This window comes from Hakea prostrata, chromosome 7 (assembly GCF_041222555.1).
Source record: "Hakea prostrata isolate BN-2017 chromosome 7, UWA_Hpros_2, whole genome shotgun sequence".
Classification (NCBI taxonomy): Eukaryota; Viridiplantae; Streptophyta; class Magnoliopsida; order Proteales; family Proteaceae; genus Hakea; species Hakea prostrata.
In genome coordinates, this window is record NC_142606.1 from 1639478 (window position 1) to 1656334 (window position 16857).

The following is a 16857-nucleotide window of genomic DNA, read 5'->3' on the forward strand; positions in this document are numbered from 1 at the left end:
CCGAGCCAAGCATGTTAGGATACATTTTGATCTAATTCTCTGGGAATAAAGGTAACTCATAGTTAAGCTAAGGCCTTTATAAACCAATGATCCTAGGGTAAAATGACATGCTGAATCCATTGTGATTACTCTGCTGTCAAATTCCCTCTATTGACTTGGGCAAGTTCTAACTTAAGCATTGGAGTAGTGGTGCTGGAGACTCCTCCGGCCTTCTCTCCTTGTTCTTTTCTAGTGTGTGTACATCTTCTGCTGCAGCAAGAGAGATCGTGATTGAGGCAGTTTTGTCCACAACATTTCAACATGTAGACCTAAATAGATCGTCCATGGGAAACAATAGATTTGTATATGTCAATGTCAACCTCGGTTGATTTCAAAAAAGAAGTTGCTCAATTTGGTCCTGCATCAGAAGCTAGAACAGGGACTGATAGGCACACCCTTCGTTAAATTTGGATGATTTTTTTACTGAGGGGTTAAATAGTGATTCATTTAATTCTCTGTGTTAGAGTTGGGCTTGTGTGATATCTATGCACCACCTTGAGGGGGAGTTTTGCAGTATGGTATGAGGTTAGAATTATTGGTTGGGGTAATTCTGTTTTGTAACCATCCATGAATGTTCACTTTTTGTTCTCTTTTGTATCATAAATAAAGCTGGCTGTGTCTCAGACAGAAGTTATAATTTTCCCTATTCATCAAACAGATTTGTAGTTGCATCTCTTTCAGCTTCAAGGCCAAGCTTTCAGCTCTCTTCTACTCTAGTATTGACTCCTCAAGGAGCAGGCATATTTTGCTTATTGGGAATTTCTTCCAATTATTTCCACTTTGGTAGTTCTTGTCCATTTTCTCCTCTACCCCACTTTCGGGGCTCTTCTATTTTCTTCTCCCTCTTTGATAATGAATTATTTGTTGACCTAGAAAAATTGTAACGACTACAGTGTATAATATTGTGAAGACAAGCTAAAGAAATGGTAATTATGACTTATGAGTAAATCTGGAGGCATATTATGAATATCATAGATCATTGTTGTGTCCCATCAACTGGCTCATGCTTCGCTTTCCAATAATGTTTTGCAGGATTGATGTAGTATTCTCTGGTGATTCATGTGCTGATGCATGGATTGAGAAAGAGGTAAAAGTATGCTAACACTTCTACAGATTCTTGTGGAGAAGTTTCTTCACTTCTAAATTTTAAACCCTATTGTGTTACACTACTACCTGGACAAAATCTTTTCTTTTGGGAGGTTAGAGGAAAGCTGTTCATGTGTTAACATTTATATTTTTGATATAAAAGTTATTGAAACACAACGTTAAATATTTTAGTCTGTACTCTAAAGAACAAAGAACGAATAATATTCACCCCCAGAATGTTTCTAATGGCTGTGTATTAGCATTTAATCAACTGCTTTTGATGGGATCTGGTAACTTAATATATAGTATGAAGCTATTCGGTTTATGTTCGTTAATTGAAAAAGAAAGCAATAAATTCTTTATTCATTTGGCATTTTCCTCTTGCCCATAAATTTATACAGCTTGGATGGCCAAGATAAAGTATTGATTCCTGAGCTTTTTCCCACTTCCTGTTTGGACTTCATGTGGGCCTTGTGCCTTGTCTACTCTCATCATCCTTAAAAGTTCCTTTACTTTAGAAATCTTTATTTTTCGTATATATTTGACTTGTGTATTTTGGTGACATTGGCTAAAGAGCGCTATTGCTTGAAGTGTCTTCTCCACTCTTTCTTTGCTTCGTTTGGGTTTGGCTTGATAGTTTTTCCCCTTCTTTATGCCTGGATTATTATACAGATATTTTCATATATCTGCACCTCTTCTGTTTCCACAAGTATCTTAGTTTCTTTTTTTGGCTAATTTATACCATTGTAGCTTGTCTACATTCTTAGTCCCTTTCCATGTCCTACAACCAGTTTTCTTACTCTTAATGGCTGGTTGAAATAGTATTGGTGTCTCTGAAGACTACAGTATCCACCACAGCTCCAATTTTGATACATATATAAGAGTTATGATGTTCAAAGTAGAAAGCAGTGCTAAAGAAAATGAAGTATGCAAGGCACGAGGTGCATATGAAATCCTAATAGAAGTTTGAAGAGCTTAGGAACTATGTGTTAGCTCAGTGACAAGCTATTTAATAAGATTATGAGCACAAGTAAAACACCGGATGAATGGAGAAGTACCGAGGTACCGATTTATAATGAAGGGGATATTCGAAGCTGTAATAATTCTAGTGGCATAAAATTGATGAGTTATACCATGAAATTATGGGGGAGAGTAATTGAAACCCATTTGAGATGAAATTTCACTAATATGGAGAACCAATTTGGTTTTATGCCAGGAAAATCTACAAAAAAATAGGTATTTTGTTATTAGGGGACTTATGGAAAGGTTTAGAGAGCGTAAGGATCTTCGTATGGTTTTTATTGGCCTAGATAGTTTCCCTGAAGAGTTAATTCAGCATGTGCTGGAGAAGAGAAATGTTGCAAGTAATCGTGGACATAGAGAAATAGGGATATGTATGATTGTTAAGTGACAACTTTAAGAACGGTTTTGTGGGGGGGGGGTGTCAAGTGGTGAATACCCAAATTACAATTGGGTTGCATTATGGATCATCTTTAAGCCTTCATTTATTTGCACTTATCATGGATGATTTGACCAAAGACATTCTAGATGAGGTTCTTTCATGTATGTTTTGATAGATGTGACACAAGGAGGGATTAATGCCAAGTTAGAGCTAAGGGGATCAACTTTAGATTCAAAGCATTTTAAACTAAGTATATCGAATAATGAATATCTAGTGTGAAAGATTTGGTCACGCTTGGACAGATAATTAGGTGGTGAAACTTGAAAAGGAGGAAATTCTGCAAAGCTGTTATTTTAGGTACTTTGACTCAATTGTAAATCAAGGTGATGCAGAAGATGATGTTTCTTGGAGAATAAAGTAGAATGAAGTGGAGAGGTGTATCTAGGGTTTTGTTTGATCTACATATTCCTTTAAAACTCAAATTTTTTTTTATTTAAATGTAAGACCATCATTCGACTAGCTATGATGTATGGTTCTGATTGTTGGGCTGTTAGGGATGTCATATATATTAACTCTGTCTGGCGGAAGTGAGGATGTTTGAGATGGATGAGTGGCAAAACTAGGAAGGATAAAGTAAGGAATGGTCATATTAGAGCTTATTCAGGAGTAGCTCTAATAAATGACAAGCTACAAAGAAAGTTGTTTGAGGTGGCATTCCCATGCTCACTGAGGCCTTCAAAGCCCCCATATTGAGGAGTAATGTTATCCAAAATTGAACGAACTAAAAGAGCTAGTGTAAGACCTTAGGGGAAGTGGTGAGAAAAGGTATGCATGGCATATGCCTTGCTTCTTGTATGGCCTTAAATAGATTTGATTGGAACGCAAGGATTCTGATGTGAAATTTCAGGACCACTCCAAGAGAAGTTGATGTCAACCAAGGCACTGTTACAGGCTTTATTGATGAGTAGCAGATTCAATTAGGGTTTCTAGAGCCTGCAGCAATGGGGGATTGGGGTTTTCACCTTGTGGTTTGCGTTTCTAGGTTCTGAGTCAGCTAGAGTTGAAGAGGAATGATGCTTAGGTTCAGCCAGTATAATTTATCTGGTTTAGGGTTTGTTAAATTTTGTCTGGGTCAGTTTTTGACCTAGGGTTTGGGGTTGTGCATGAACAAGGGATGATTTATGGGGTTTGGGAGGGGAAGAATTAGGCTGCTGAAGGTTACTGAGGTTGGGCTGAAGCTATAATCAAAGGGAATAAGGGTTTTGGGTTGGGGGAAAGTAGGGTTAAGGTTAGGGCTTGGGAAGCTTCTAGAAGAATGCCGCAAGGTTAGAGAGAAGATGGAGATGGCTGGGCGTGGCTCTAGGGTTGGGAAATGGGGTGGGGTTTGGTACTTGCTATAGCTTTGGGATGGAATGATGGACAAGTGCTGCTGCTGCAAAACTTGAATTGAGCTGAAGAAGAACTGCTCTATTGCTGCTGCAGGGTTTCCTCCTCTTGGAAACCTTACTCAACCCTTCAAACCCTCCTTGGCTAGGAATCTTCTGCAAAATTTATTTAATAAACAAATAATAAACAAATCTGAATTGTTTACATTCTCTGCCCTTGAGTTTATAGCCAAAACAGAACTCATAGTAAAATTCGATACTTTGGGATACTATTTGAAATGAACCTTCAACTGAAATGACCCCTGCTCACAATTGTACTCCCAATTAGACTTATTGACTACTAACTACAACTGGATTCAAATGACCACAATTGGAGATAAAAAGGATTGCGAACTACTACTAGGACTTTGACTACAAGAGTCCCCTTCAAAATAAGACTCCTGGGTGGACAAGGACTCTGTCATATGTCATCAAGGAGTGATCCGATCAGCGAAGTAAGAGTAGATCTGGAGTCCTGGTGAGCTTCTGATTCTTTTGAGACTAAGCTAGATGTAGTACGGTACCTCAAGAATGACCAAAATGCCCTTGTTATTGTGGCTCCTAAGTGGGGTTGTGGGAAGAAAGGCTGCTGCCCTCGATCTTCTTGTGGCCTCTACTGGGGGGGGGGTCTCGGTGGTTCACATCAAAAGTCCCAAGGGTGGAATGAAAGTGTAGGATTGTTGCCAGTATCTGATAGGGCCCTGGGATCTCGGAATTATGCTACATGGAGGATAGAGAGAGAATTAGGGTTGATTAGGGGGTGATAAATAGTGGTGAGATGTGAGAAGAGGTTATGGATTATTTTATGTGAGTGTTTGGGCAGCCGTAGGCTGAGGGACAACTTTGTGCTGTGGGGATGACTTGCAGCATTGTAACTAGTTTATCTTTGTTAGTGTTTGTTCATCTTTATTTCAATAATCAAGTATTATTAGTTTTCGTGTTCAATTCGCGGGTTCTTATCAAATTGGTATTAGAGCAGTTCCGATCCGTGGGAAGTGATGGACGTTGGATTATCCATGTTTTCCAGCGAAGGCGATGTGCGGAAATGGCTTCTTGAAGTTTTACTGTTCTGTTGGGATCACCAGATCAAAGGTGAGTCATAGATTGGTGGTGGTGATAAAACACCTTAGGAGAAGCCCTGGAGTGGCTTTACGGGAATAAATGGCAGGTGTTGGATTGGGAAGTTTCAAAGAAGCTTTGAAACTCAGTTTTGGTGAAGATGAGAAGATTGGAAGGGTTTATGATCGTGTAAAACCAGTAGGAGTTAATGCACAAGCAGATCTAGGAATGCCTGCAGGCTAACCTCTAGAGTTTAAAGAAAGTCTGAAGTCACAGAAGACGTTTTGAAAAATACATTTTCAAATTTTTTATCACGCCTGGGTAACATGATATGTGTTTGATGAGTTTGGACAGTTTAAACTTGCATAGGGGCTTCCTTGGATTTTCTGACTCTTGTATTTTGTTGATAGACAATGCTTCTGTACTATGCATAGATTGAGCTTGCCAAGATTTTGAAAAATATTGTTCTTGGAATTCCAAGATCATATGGCATGTGATTTGGGAACTTGAATATCTTGGTAATGTTTCAGTATTTCGTCCAGGTTTTGGTATATCTCAGAATTCGCTCTAATTGTATGCTTCCCATCCAATTGGCTTCAATTTCAACCCCCCCCCCCAAAAAAAAAAAAAGAAAAAGAAAAAAAAGGAAAGGTGCACCAACTCTGCAGAGGTTGTTCCTACTTAATTTTTTGGTTGATTGAGTTGGGTCTTAAATCGAGTTCTTGAAATATTTGGTATTAGCATAGTTGTCAAGGCGTCCTGGTTTTGCCTTATTTCTCTACCTCCTTAGAGAGATGCTTAGACGCCATGACAACTATGGTGTTGAGGGCCTTGTGTGTTACAAATTGGCCCACTGAGCAGTTGGTAGAAAAAAATCTCACCCTCCATAAATCCTAGTATCTAATCCTATGCTCCAACATTAATGTAAGATTTAGCACCCTATAAAAACTATATGCCCTTTTTATTCGACATATAATATCTAGGCGGGATGATGCCTGTTTATTGCTTTAACTGTGTTTGGACCAACCCAAGCAGGCAAGCAGTGTCCTAATTTGTATAGGAACATTATATGTTGCATCATTGTGCAGGGTGATCTTTTGGATCTCCTACTCTATTAATGATTCAGCATGAATCTATTTAAAAAATGATTTTATGAATACAATGAATGTTCATTAGTTACATTGCATCATCTCTATTTGCACAGATTGTAGCTTTGAAGGAGGATGGCTGCCCAAAAGTCTGGGTTGTAACATCTGATCGTCATCAGCAACATGCAGCACATGGAGCAGTATGTGGATTTCTGATAATGATGGTGTTTGTTGACATGAGTTATTAGATCTTAATTTGCTTCCATTATCTTCTTTGACAATCACATTTTTACCTACTACGAGTACTTTTAAATGTTTTTGTGTCCTTGACTTCTTGTTAGAATGAAGTATGGTTGTTTTCCCTTCATTGTAAAGTTGATTATCTTTTTAAGGTATAATGATATTTTTTTATTTATTTTCTCTAAAACAAAGGGAGGGAATGGAAGGGATGGGAACCTTGCGGCAAGGGGGACTGGGGGAGTAGGGTTTTGAGACTTGCAGTGGAGCTTGGGAGGGGTTGGGGTGGATTTTTGAAACTTTCTTGAATTTGTTTCTCTTTCTTTCTTCTCTCTCTCTCTCTCTTTCCCTGTTTCTTTCTTTCTTGGAATTCTGTGCAGGTTCAAGAAAAACTTGAATTGCAGAATTCTGCAGTTGAACAAAGAAAGGGCTGTGATGGGGTTTTCTAGGGTTAGGAGGTTGGGACTGGGGGAGGGGCTGGAAGGGGACTTATTGTGGGTAAGGCCATGGTGGGAGATCTCGCTCGAGAGCGGGATCTCACCACTCAAGAAAAGCGAGATCTCGATCGAGATGGCGAGATCTCGGTCGAGATCTACCAAAAAAATGGCGGTAGTCTCGGTGGCCCATCTCGGTGGGTTTTAGGGCTCTGGTTGGATTGAAACTTGGTATTTAGCCTATTTAAAGCCTTTTGAACACATTGGTGGCCTTAGATTTGTGAGAAAATAACCCTAACTATGTCTCCTAAGTCGACCCTATGTGTAAAACCAAAATTCTATGAAATGCAAGGTTAGAGACTTAGAGTCTTAGTCTCTTAGAGTCTTAGAGAGTCAGAGAGACAGAGACAACATGTAATATTGTAATGTAAAGATATCAAGTAATTCAAGTTAATGAGTTATCATTTATCAACTATCAAGTATCAAATACAATAACATTACACATCAAGTATTCAAGTCAACAAGGGATCAAAGTTCAAACTATCAAAGATTCAAAGTAATAAATTGTTAAATACTTAAATGTCTTCAAAATTTTACAACCATAATAATTAAGAAGATTACAACTTACAACTTACAAGACTAAGAGTCTAAGACTAAGAATGTCAAAACTCAAAATTACAACTTACAACATACAAAACTAAGACTAAGAGTATGACTGTATGAGTATCACTCAAAGCATTCTGCATCAGTTGATTCTGAACGGTGGCCACATATGACTCCCAAGTCAATCCATCACTGAAGTATGTCACATATCGGTTTATATGGAATTGATATGTCTCCATGTCAGAATACTGGAGGAATAGCACTCTGGGATAACCGTCAATTGTGGGTGGGTGAAAGAGCCATTGTTGTTGTTGTTGTTGTTCATATTGTTGTTGAGTATCTGGGTAGGGGTTTCTAAACCACTCAGTTAACAACCCACCTTCACTCCCATATGTGTACTCTCCAGGTGCAGGGTCTTGAGGAATAGTATGACCTCCATAAGAAGAATACCCACTGTAATCTGACCCGGTGGAGTGATCCCCGTATTGGTACCCTGATGACTGCCAACTGTTCAAACTCTGTTGTTGTGAATCACTCTGACCATGATCTAGGCTCATGCTTCCCATGTTGAATTCAAGATCATGCATGCTCGCATAATCATTCGGTGGCCCCTGCCCTTGGTTTGATCTGGTCTTCCTACTCCTAGCATAAGTCCGAGAGATAGGGGAACTGTGGGTCGTATGTGTCGGATAACTCGGACCTGGTGGAGGTGACTCCCTTTGTTGATGCTGACTTCCACCAGAAACACGACCAGCCTGACTGCCTCCATGACTCGAACTCGATGGCTGACTTGGGCCACTTGGCCCTCTGGTATCATCGGCATCATCTGAATCCCCACTACTAGTTGTCACCTCAATTGTTTCAAGTCGACCAGGTGGCTCCTCAAATGGTACAGTTGGTCGTCCTTGTGATGCCGTTGCAGCAGCTTGACCCTCCTCAGAAGATACGTGCTCAGCCACAACATCTGGGCCCATAGCAGCAGCAATGGTAGGATCCGGCTGCCCTCCTGGCCCATCCAGCACTGGGCCACCTCGATCCCTAACCCACTGATATATGACATCATCTTCCTCATCTTCTGCTGGGGGCTCGTGGAATACATCAGTCAACTCAATCGGTTCATAATTATTTTATTTAATTATTTAAATAAAAAAATTAAAAATAAATACAGCAAGCATGATAATCAAAATATTAATACATGAGATTGTAGCCCTCTAAATGTAGTTTAACATAAATAATAATCACATTCATATCATAAGTATTTATTTATAATCTTTAATTTTAATTTTTTAGATAATATATTTTTTAAATACGGAAATAAAAAAAAAAATAATAATAACCGAAAATTAAATTTTTTTTTCATGAAAGTGTAGATCAAAGCTTGATCATCAACATATATTTATACCACACTTATACAATCATTGTAGAACCTTGTATTTGAAAAAAAATCAAATTTGGGGAAAAATCTTACATTTCTTGAAGATCCCTTGAAATAGGCTTGAATCACTACAAATATGCTTGAATTTGTTGATGATGTTGCTATGTTGAATCCCTAACAAATTCCGGCAAAAAATCGAGTTTTCTGGCCAAAATGATGCTTCCAGCGAGATAGAGGAGAGAGAGAGGTTTGAGAGCGAGACAAGGGCTTTAAAAAGCCCCTAAAACATTCATTTTTGTCCCGTTAGCAAGATCTCGCCACTCACAAAAAGCGAGATATCTCGCGAGATCTCCCACCATGGGTAAGGCTGCTGTTCAGAATCTTGGGGAGGAGATACAACTACACTAGGTGCGGCAAGGATTCTCAATCCTGAAGCACACTTACGCACTGCTGTATCTTTCATAATTTCATTCCTCCAATCTGAATTGAATTACAACTGTGGACTTGTATATAACTGCTAATAAGACTTCTTGAAATTTTAAAGAAAAACCCAACTAACTTCTGACTAGGATTCCTTAATAGCAACTTAGGAGTCCACCACTGATTAATTAAAGAACTTCATCTCAAACCGTAACTCTTTAGTAATTCTCATAGTAGGGCTCCAAATAACAAAATAAAAGTAGGTAAGGACTCCACAAAATTAAGGAAAAAAATAAAATTATGTAGTACTTGAATACTTGTAATTTATTTTGGATCTAGTTAATTACTTTATGTGGGTTTTTGATATGTTGGGTCATTAAAGAAATTCTACTGTTAGTTTTTATTTATTTATTTTTAAAATTTAAATTTTTTTTATTATATAAGATAATTTATATAAGATATGAAATATTTATTGTGAACTAGAGTGTATGGGATGTACACTAAAAATGTCATTTTAAATGCTTTGACCACCTTGGAAGCACCTGGGTAGGCTCCTCGTCGCCTCATCACCTCAACTAGCCTAAATCACCTCGCATTGCCTTATCGCCATGACAACTATGCTCGTAAAACAGAATTCCTAGTTTGTATGCCTTTCTGAGTGGAGTCCTTAATGGAGTAGTAGTCATAATTAAATTAGGAGTCCTTTGTTTTGGTTTCAAACTTGGATCCTAGTCTGAGTCATTCAATGTAGGCTACAAATAGAGCCTTACACGTAATGAAGAGAGTTTTAATTATTAAATAAAATTGTTGAAGGACAATCGAGTGCAGTGAGGGGTTTCCAATGTAGGAAACCCTGTGGCAGCTTTGTGTCTATTCTCAATCCCCTACCCTCTTAAACAAGTAAGCATCCCTAACCCCTTCCCGTCATCCTCTTCATTGCAACCCTTCTCTTTCCCCCTCCCGAAGCCTGCAACATCCCATCTTCCTTTCCAGTTCCCTAATTCCCATATCTCCTCATCAAGGTTCATGATCTTGCTCTCGAGGGCAATCTCGCCCTTGAGAAAAAACAAGATCTGATGTTTTTTTCTTAGTTCAACTCGAGTGAGCTTAAGGGCCCATATCGGGGGGTTTTAAGGGTCAGGTTGGGCTCAAAGTTGGTAACTAGCCTCTTTTAGGCATTCTAAACACACTAGTGGCCTTAGTTTTGTCAGAAAACAACCCTAAGTAAAAGTTCTAACTCGACCCCTAAATTGAAATCGGAATGCTATAGGAATGCATATGCAAGGTTATAAAACATGAAAGATAGAACCATTAGGATATATAAATGAAAAGCAAGTGATAAGATAGCAACTTAAATATCAACAGATTCCCATTCAAATGAGTACATAGAACATCACCTTCTTGACTCTCGAGAATATAATAGTACAACCATCATAAGTTCATAAAAAAGTGTTGGGTATGACTCATGCTTCACATTTTGTTGCCAATGACCTTCCCTTGGATGCGCATTCGGGTCTTGCTAATCCAACTAAAATGAGGTTTGTATGGTCTTGGCAAGTTGGGAGATGAGAGGAAGCGAGAAACTCAAAGAAAAGGATTTAAACAATGGGTGGATTCAAATCTCAGGTCCAACTGATCGAGATCTCGGTCTAGATTTTGGATATTGTGAGACTTGCCTTCGATCTTGTCTCGATACCTCACAAAAGCAAGGTCTTGAGTGAGATCTCAGCAAGGTGTTGTGAGATCTTGAACCATGCTCTGAATCCCCTCCCCCAAGTCCCCTCTCCTTTGGGATAATCATCCCCTCCCCTCCATAGCATTCGATCCCCATCCCTCACCTTAATTACCCACCCAAAACCCTAAAACCTGCACCTCATCATTTTTCTTGGAAACCCTGATAACCCTAATCTCCCATACATTGAATCTCTCAAACCCCTCACCCTCATCCCACTCCCTTATGGATTCTTCATCCCCTTACCCTCCTGAACCTGCGACCCTAACTCTATTGTTGGATTATTTGAGAAATCATGACTTATGTTTGAGTGACATAGAAGTCTTTTATTTATATTAGTAATATGCAAGGGAGGAAACAAATATTCCCCATGTGGGACTATTACAATGAAACTCCATAGAAAACAATTCTACCCTTATGAATAGTACTACTAATACTGGATCACGACACTCCCCCTTAATTGGTGCATGGAAATTTTTCATGCCGAACTTGCCAATGATACTGCTGACGGCTTTGGTTTTTAATCTTTTTGTAAAAAGATCAACCCTTTGATTGTGAGGGGTAACAAAGGAGATACAAATTAGTCCAAACTCGATCTTCTCCTTGATCAAGTGCCTGTCGATCTCCACATGCTTGGTCCTATCATGCTATACTGGATTAAGAGCTATGTTGATTTACTATTTGAATACAACTGTATAGAGGTGTGAGGAGTCATCATGCATATGTTGGTTGACAAGACTAGCAACAATTGTAATGTCAGGTCTGGTATGAGATAAGTATATTAATTCCCCTACCAACTTTTGATGGCTAGTCTCATCAACTAGTCCTCCTTTTCTTTGCTTTCAAGTGTAGATTGGGCATGATGGGAGTCTAAGTTGGGTTGCACCCCAACATTCCAGTTTGTCAACAAATCAATTGGATATTTTCTCTGAGAGAGAAATACCATTAGCTGAATATGCCAATTCTAGACCTAGGAAATACCTGAATTTCTCCATGTCCTTGATCTCAAATTCAGTTCCCAGAAAGCTCTTCAAGGCTGAAATCTCCTCATCATTGCTTCATGTGATAACAATGTCATCCACATACACTAGTCGTACAGTCGTATGGGAGTTCTTCTTCTTGATGAACAAGGTATGATCTACATTACTTTGTTTGTAGCCAATGGACACCGTGGCTTTATGAAATCTTCCATACCAATCCGTTGGGGACTGCTTCAGACCATACAAGGCTTTCTTTAACCTACAGAATTTACCGTGTGTCTCAATAGTAGCATATCCACGTGGTTTATCCATATATACCTGTTCTTAAACTTCTCTGTGAAGGAAAGCATTATTCACATCAAGTTGCTGCATGCTCCGTCCTTGATTTACTGCACACAAAAGAATTGCCCGAATTGTTTTCATCTTGGCAACTGGGGCAAATGTCTCTTGATAATCGATGTCGTAGGTCTGAGTAAAACCCTTGGCTACTAGTCTTGCTTTGTATCTTTCAATAGTTCCATTTGCCTTCTTTTTGATGATGAATAGCCTTTTACACTCGATAGTTTGCTTCCTTGTTGGTAAAGTCACCTGTTCCAACGTCTTTTATTTTTCCCCTCTTTTTCCCGGAGATCACTTCCTCATCCATTACTTCCTTCCAATTTGGGTGATACAATGCTTTCTGCCATGTATTAGCAATAGAAGTTGGAGATTCTATGTTCGGTGTATGTATGTGGTTGTTTTCTTAAAGCAATTAGTAAGTCTAAAGAGGGATCAGAAGATGGTCAGAAATAGACTCACCAACAGTTGTTACTGGAGGACTAGGAGTAGGAGCTTCCAATTGGCTTGGTACAGTAGGGGATCTTCTTTTGTTAACCGCCGTTGATATGTCTTTAGAGGTGGTTGCTCCCCCTCCACATCAATTTCTTATTCCATCAGCTGTTCCTGTCTGGTCACTTGATCTTCCAAAGGAAGACCATTAGCAGGAATTTCCGGAAGAGTATTTAAATAAGGAACAAGGACCAAAACCTATTCCCTAACGCTCTCCCCTTAAGAGGTGTGGGGGCAAAAAAAGGAATTTTTATTTGGAACACAAGATCCATGGAAACAAGCATGCGGTGAGAAGCAAGATGATAACACTTATAGCCTTTCTGGGTAGCAGAATAACCAAGGAAAATGCACCGTAACCGACATGGATCCAACTTACCATGGAGGTTATGGTTTAGGGTAAAGGCGACACATCCAAATACCTTATGAGGTATAGTAAAGGCTGCTGTCCCTAAAAGAGCTTCAAGAGGACAGCATTGTTGCAACACTCGTGATGGCATTTGGTTGATGAGGTAGGTTGTAGAAAGGATAACATCTCGTCAAAAACTAGGAGGCACATTCATAATAATCATAAGGAAACGTGCAATCTCAAGAAGGTGTTTGTTTTTGCATTCAGGAATCCCATTTTGAGGTGGAGTGTCAACACAACTAGTCTGATGGATAATCCCTCATGGTCTGTTAAGTAGTAGGGAAATTCCCCACCCAAATACTTAGTCCCATTATCATCAGTGGGTAGGGTTTTCACTATAGCTCCAAATTGTTTAATAATAACCATTTTGTGAAAAGTTTTGAAACATGAAAAAACTTCACTCTTTTGGTGGAGAAAGTAAACCCACTTGGTTCTAGTGCAACAATCAATAAAGGTAACAAACCATTGATAACCAGAAATAGAAACAGTGCGAGAAGGACCCTACACATCAGAATGAATAATAGAAAAAAGGGATATTACTGTGGATTAGGTAGATGCTTCATTTTCTCCCTGATTAGCATTTTTTCCTCCGCGAGAATTTGCAGGACAACCATGGAACTTCCAACACTTGTCTTTGTATGACATTCCCGACCACAATAATCACATTCAACTGGTGTACGAGAAGACTTACTTGTATGGGTCGGGTTGCCACCTGTACCAGCCACCAACCTAGATCTTTTTGGCATCTGAGTGTTCACCATTGCTGTTCGGCAGCTATCTTCAGTGTCAACCGTAGCATAAGCTTGCTCCTGCGATGGAAAGGGCTCTTGTGAAAGGATCTGAGGCTGTATCTAATCAATACTCAAATGTTTAGTCAACCAAGAAGTCATACACCTGAAGTTTATCTTCCCCCTTCTAATAAGCAGCAACATCAACAACATTGGTTAGAGTGAAATGCCGGTTGAAATCCAGGATTTGATAGTGTCCACGGAGCGTATTATAATACTGAGATAAAGTAAGTTCCTTCTATTGCAGCTGGTGGACTTTTTGCTGAATCTCAAAACACTAGGCATCGTATCCCACCTCAGAGAAATTTTCTTTTGCAACCTTCCAAATCGTGACAACAGTGGGAAGAAGATAGCTCTTAGCAATACTTGGTTTAATGGAATTAAGAAAGAATCCTATAACTTAGCATTCGTCGTTCTCCCATTTACCTTCTGTTGTACCAAGAGAGGATGGCTTGGAAGAAGTACTGTGAAGATGGTTGCAAATAATTAGTTCCTTAAGTTGGATAATGTTCATCTGAAATGGGGAGAAATCATGTTCCCATGAAACTGAAGTTTCCTCCATGCTAGATGTACTAGAAGAAGTAGAGGTTACTAAATTGGCCATTGCATGGAATCACATAAAGATTGAACTAGAAAATAGATCACAACATTAATAGGCAAAAAAGATCCCTTGGTAGGAGAAAAAGTCCTCACCACCAAGGGAGAAGAGCCATTGGTGAAGGAAAAAGGCTTGTAGGTGAAAAAGAGGGAAGAAATGAGAATCGAAGGACCTAAAGGCCTTGCTGTAGGGCTGTGATGGCTCTAGGCACCCTGGTAAGAGGTGGCAATGGCCCTCAAGGCTTTCGCTGGCTGGTTGTCTGGGTGGCTAATGACACCTCATAAGAGGGACGTATTGGCCTCTAGCGGTTATTGCTGGGTGATGGAGAGCCGACGGGAGGGGGTGACGCCCCTAGAGACTTCGTAGTGGGGACTTAATAGCTTTAGGGCTGTCATTGGGTTATGGGAAGGTTGGCGGCAGTTCTGTGATGGGAAGAAGAGGGAGAAAGAAGAGGAAGGAAGGGAAGAAGTTTGGCGATGGTGCTTTGGGTTTTGGTTTTTTGGATTTCTTAGGTTTGAGGGTTAGGTCTATGGCTTTGATACCGTGTTGGATGATTTGAGAAATCCTGACTTATGTCTGAGTGGCATAGCATGCCTTTATTTATATCAGTAACTAACAAGATTCCATGTGCATATGCATGTAGGGTTTTTTTTTTTTTTTATAATTTTAATTTTTAAAATTTTAAATTATTTTAAAGAAAAATTAATAAAATGGATATGAGATGCATGATTATAAATAAGTAACCTTAGAAGAAGTTCTCTAAGGTTGTGGTCACACCGATGTAGTGAGCTAGAATCATATTCTTTATTCTTTCAAGTTGCAGCAAGTTAGGGCAATCTATGGCATCCACTCGAGATGCTGCCTTTTTGAAGGAGGGAAGAATATTCATTCTTATTGGGACAATGTTATAGTTCTTTTTTTTTTTTTTTGGGGGGGGGGGGGATGGGGACAATTTTACAGTTCATAACCTACATTATTGAAGAATCTGTTACATGTTTGATCCAATACCATATGCAGAATTTGCACCATTGCAATGTAGGTGTGTGCGAATCCGTGTGAAGGCAAGGGGGGGGGGTTTGCTTAAATACATATGAGCAAAATTCTTAGCTCCAAAGAGTACATCATAGCGATTGCCTTAAAAAAAATAAAAAAACAATACAACATGACTCCTTAACTTGACGAAAACATGCATTTGTGGTTTACCATAAAAGAAAGAAAAAGGGGAAAGTTCATCCATCTTCCTTGCGACTGAGTATTGACCAATCAGATCTAGGACATTGGTTCCTCTACAATTACAACATTCTACCATTGATAACAAAGACCGTGTCATACAAATTAGGCTTTGATTTCTATTTTGTAACTAAGTATCTTATCTCCCCACCAATGGAAATTGTAAAGAGTGTGGAGTTCAACATAATCAAAGACTAATTAAAATCCCATAGGGCCACATAAGGACTCACGCTAATTAAAATCGTAAGAACACAATGACTCGTGGAAAAAAATTCGAGGGAAATTCAAGTTTCGACCATGTGAAAATGGGATACTTATGTCGAAACCTGAGAAATTGTGGAAACTTGGGACTTTGTGCTGTAAGTTTTGACATCAAGTTTAGACAAGTTTCAGGGAGTATTTTTGAGTGGGACTTTGCATTTAAGCTAATTAGATTATAAAGAAAACATTGGCACATGCATTTAGCTAAAAAAGTCAATGTGGACATGTCATTTAAAGTACGTAACATCAATGTAGAGTTTTTCAACAAATGCAATATAAACTGAACTACTTAAGTTCATAATATTCAATATATAACTTCTAAGTTCAAAAGATCAAATACAACGTAACTAACAACAAAAGAGAAGTACGACTCACTAACTTAGTGCCAAGAGGAGTGCCTTGGTGGATCCATCCTGTGACTTGAGTAGTATTGTGCGTGTGACATCCTCTCGTCCGACCAATAGACATAGACATCACATGGCATGTTATGCCTATGGTTGTCAAGGTAATCGACAACTGTAGCTTTATAGGTTTAGTCATCAACATGCATAAGATAACTAGTCTAAGGGAATACACAAATAGATAGGGAAGTCTTGATGGGGGGGGGATATATGGTGGTTCCATGCCGAAGATTTGGTTCACAAACGTCTGTGCCCTTGAGTTAGTATCCACATAAGTTGCACCCCTGTGCACATGTGTCGTGGTCCCGTCAGACATTGGATAATAGATCCTACTATGTCCCACTAGTGTATGACCCCATAATCCTGAGGAAACCCCTAACCATAAGGTGCATGATAGTAAGCACCAGAAGAAGATGTAGTTCTCTCCATACTACTCTTGTGTGAGTGGGAATTTGTTGCTATTGGT

General features: G+C 39.2%; 1 protein-coding gene across 3 annotated transcripts in view; it reads left to right on the forward strand.

Annotated features, from left to right (window-relative positions):
• LOC149008846 (yacP-like NYN domain protein) overlaps positions 1 to 16857 on the forward strand; it is a 58589-nt gene that overhangs the window by 14895 nt on the left and 26837 nt on the right. For 2 of the 3 annotated variants that reach the window (XR_016174575.1, XM_089162936.1), the window contains exons 6-7: positions 1072 to 1126; positions 6215 to 6298. Coding sequence is in view for 2 of the 3 variants with exons in the window: in XM_089162936.1 (XP_089019062.1) it covers positions 1072 to 1126; positions 6215 to 6298 (139 nt within the window). In the remaining variant the exon portion in view is untranslated. The remainder of the gene's footprint in view (positions 1 to 1071; positions 1127 to 6214; positions 6299 to 16857) is intronic. The other variant, XM_089162937.1, reaches the window with a different exon arrangement.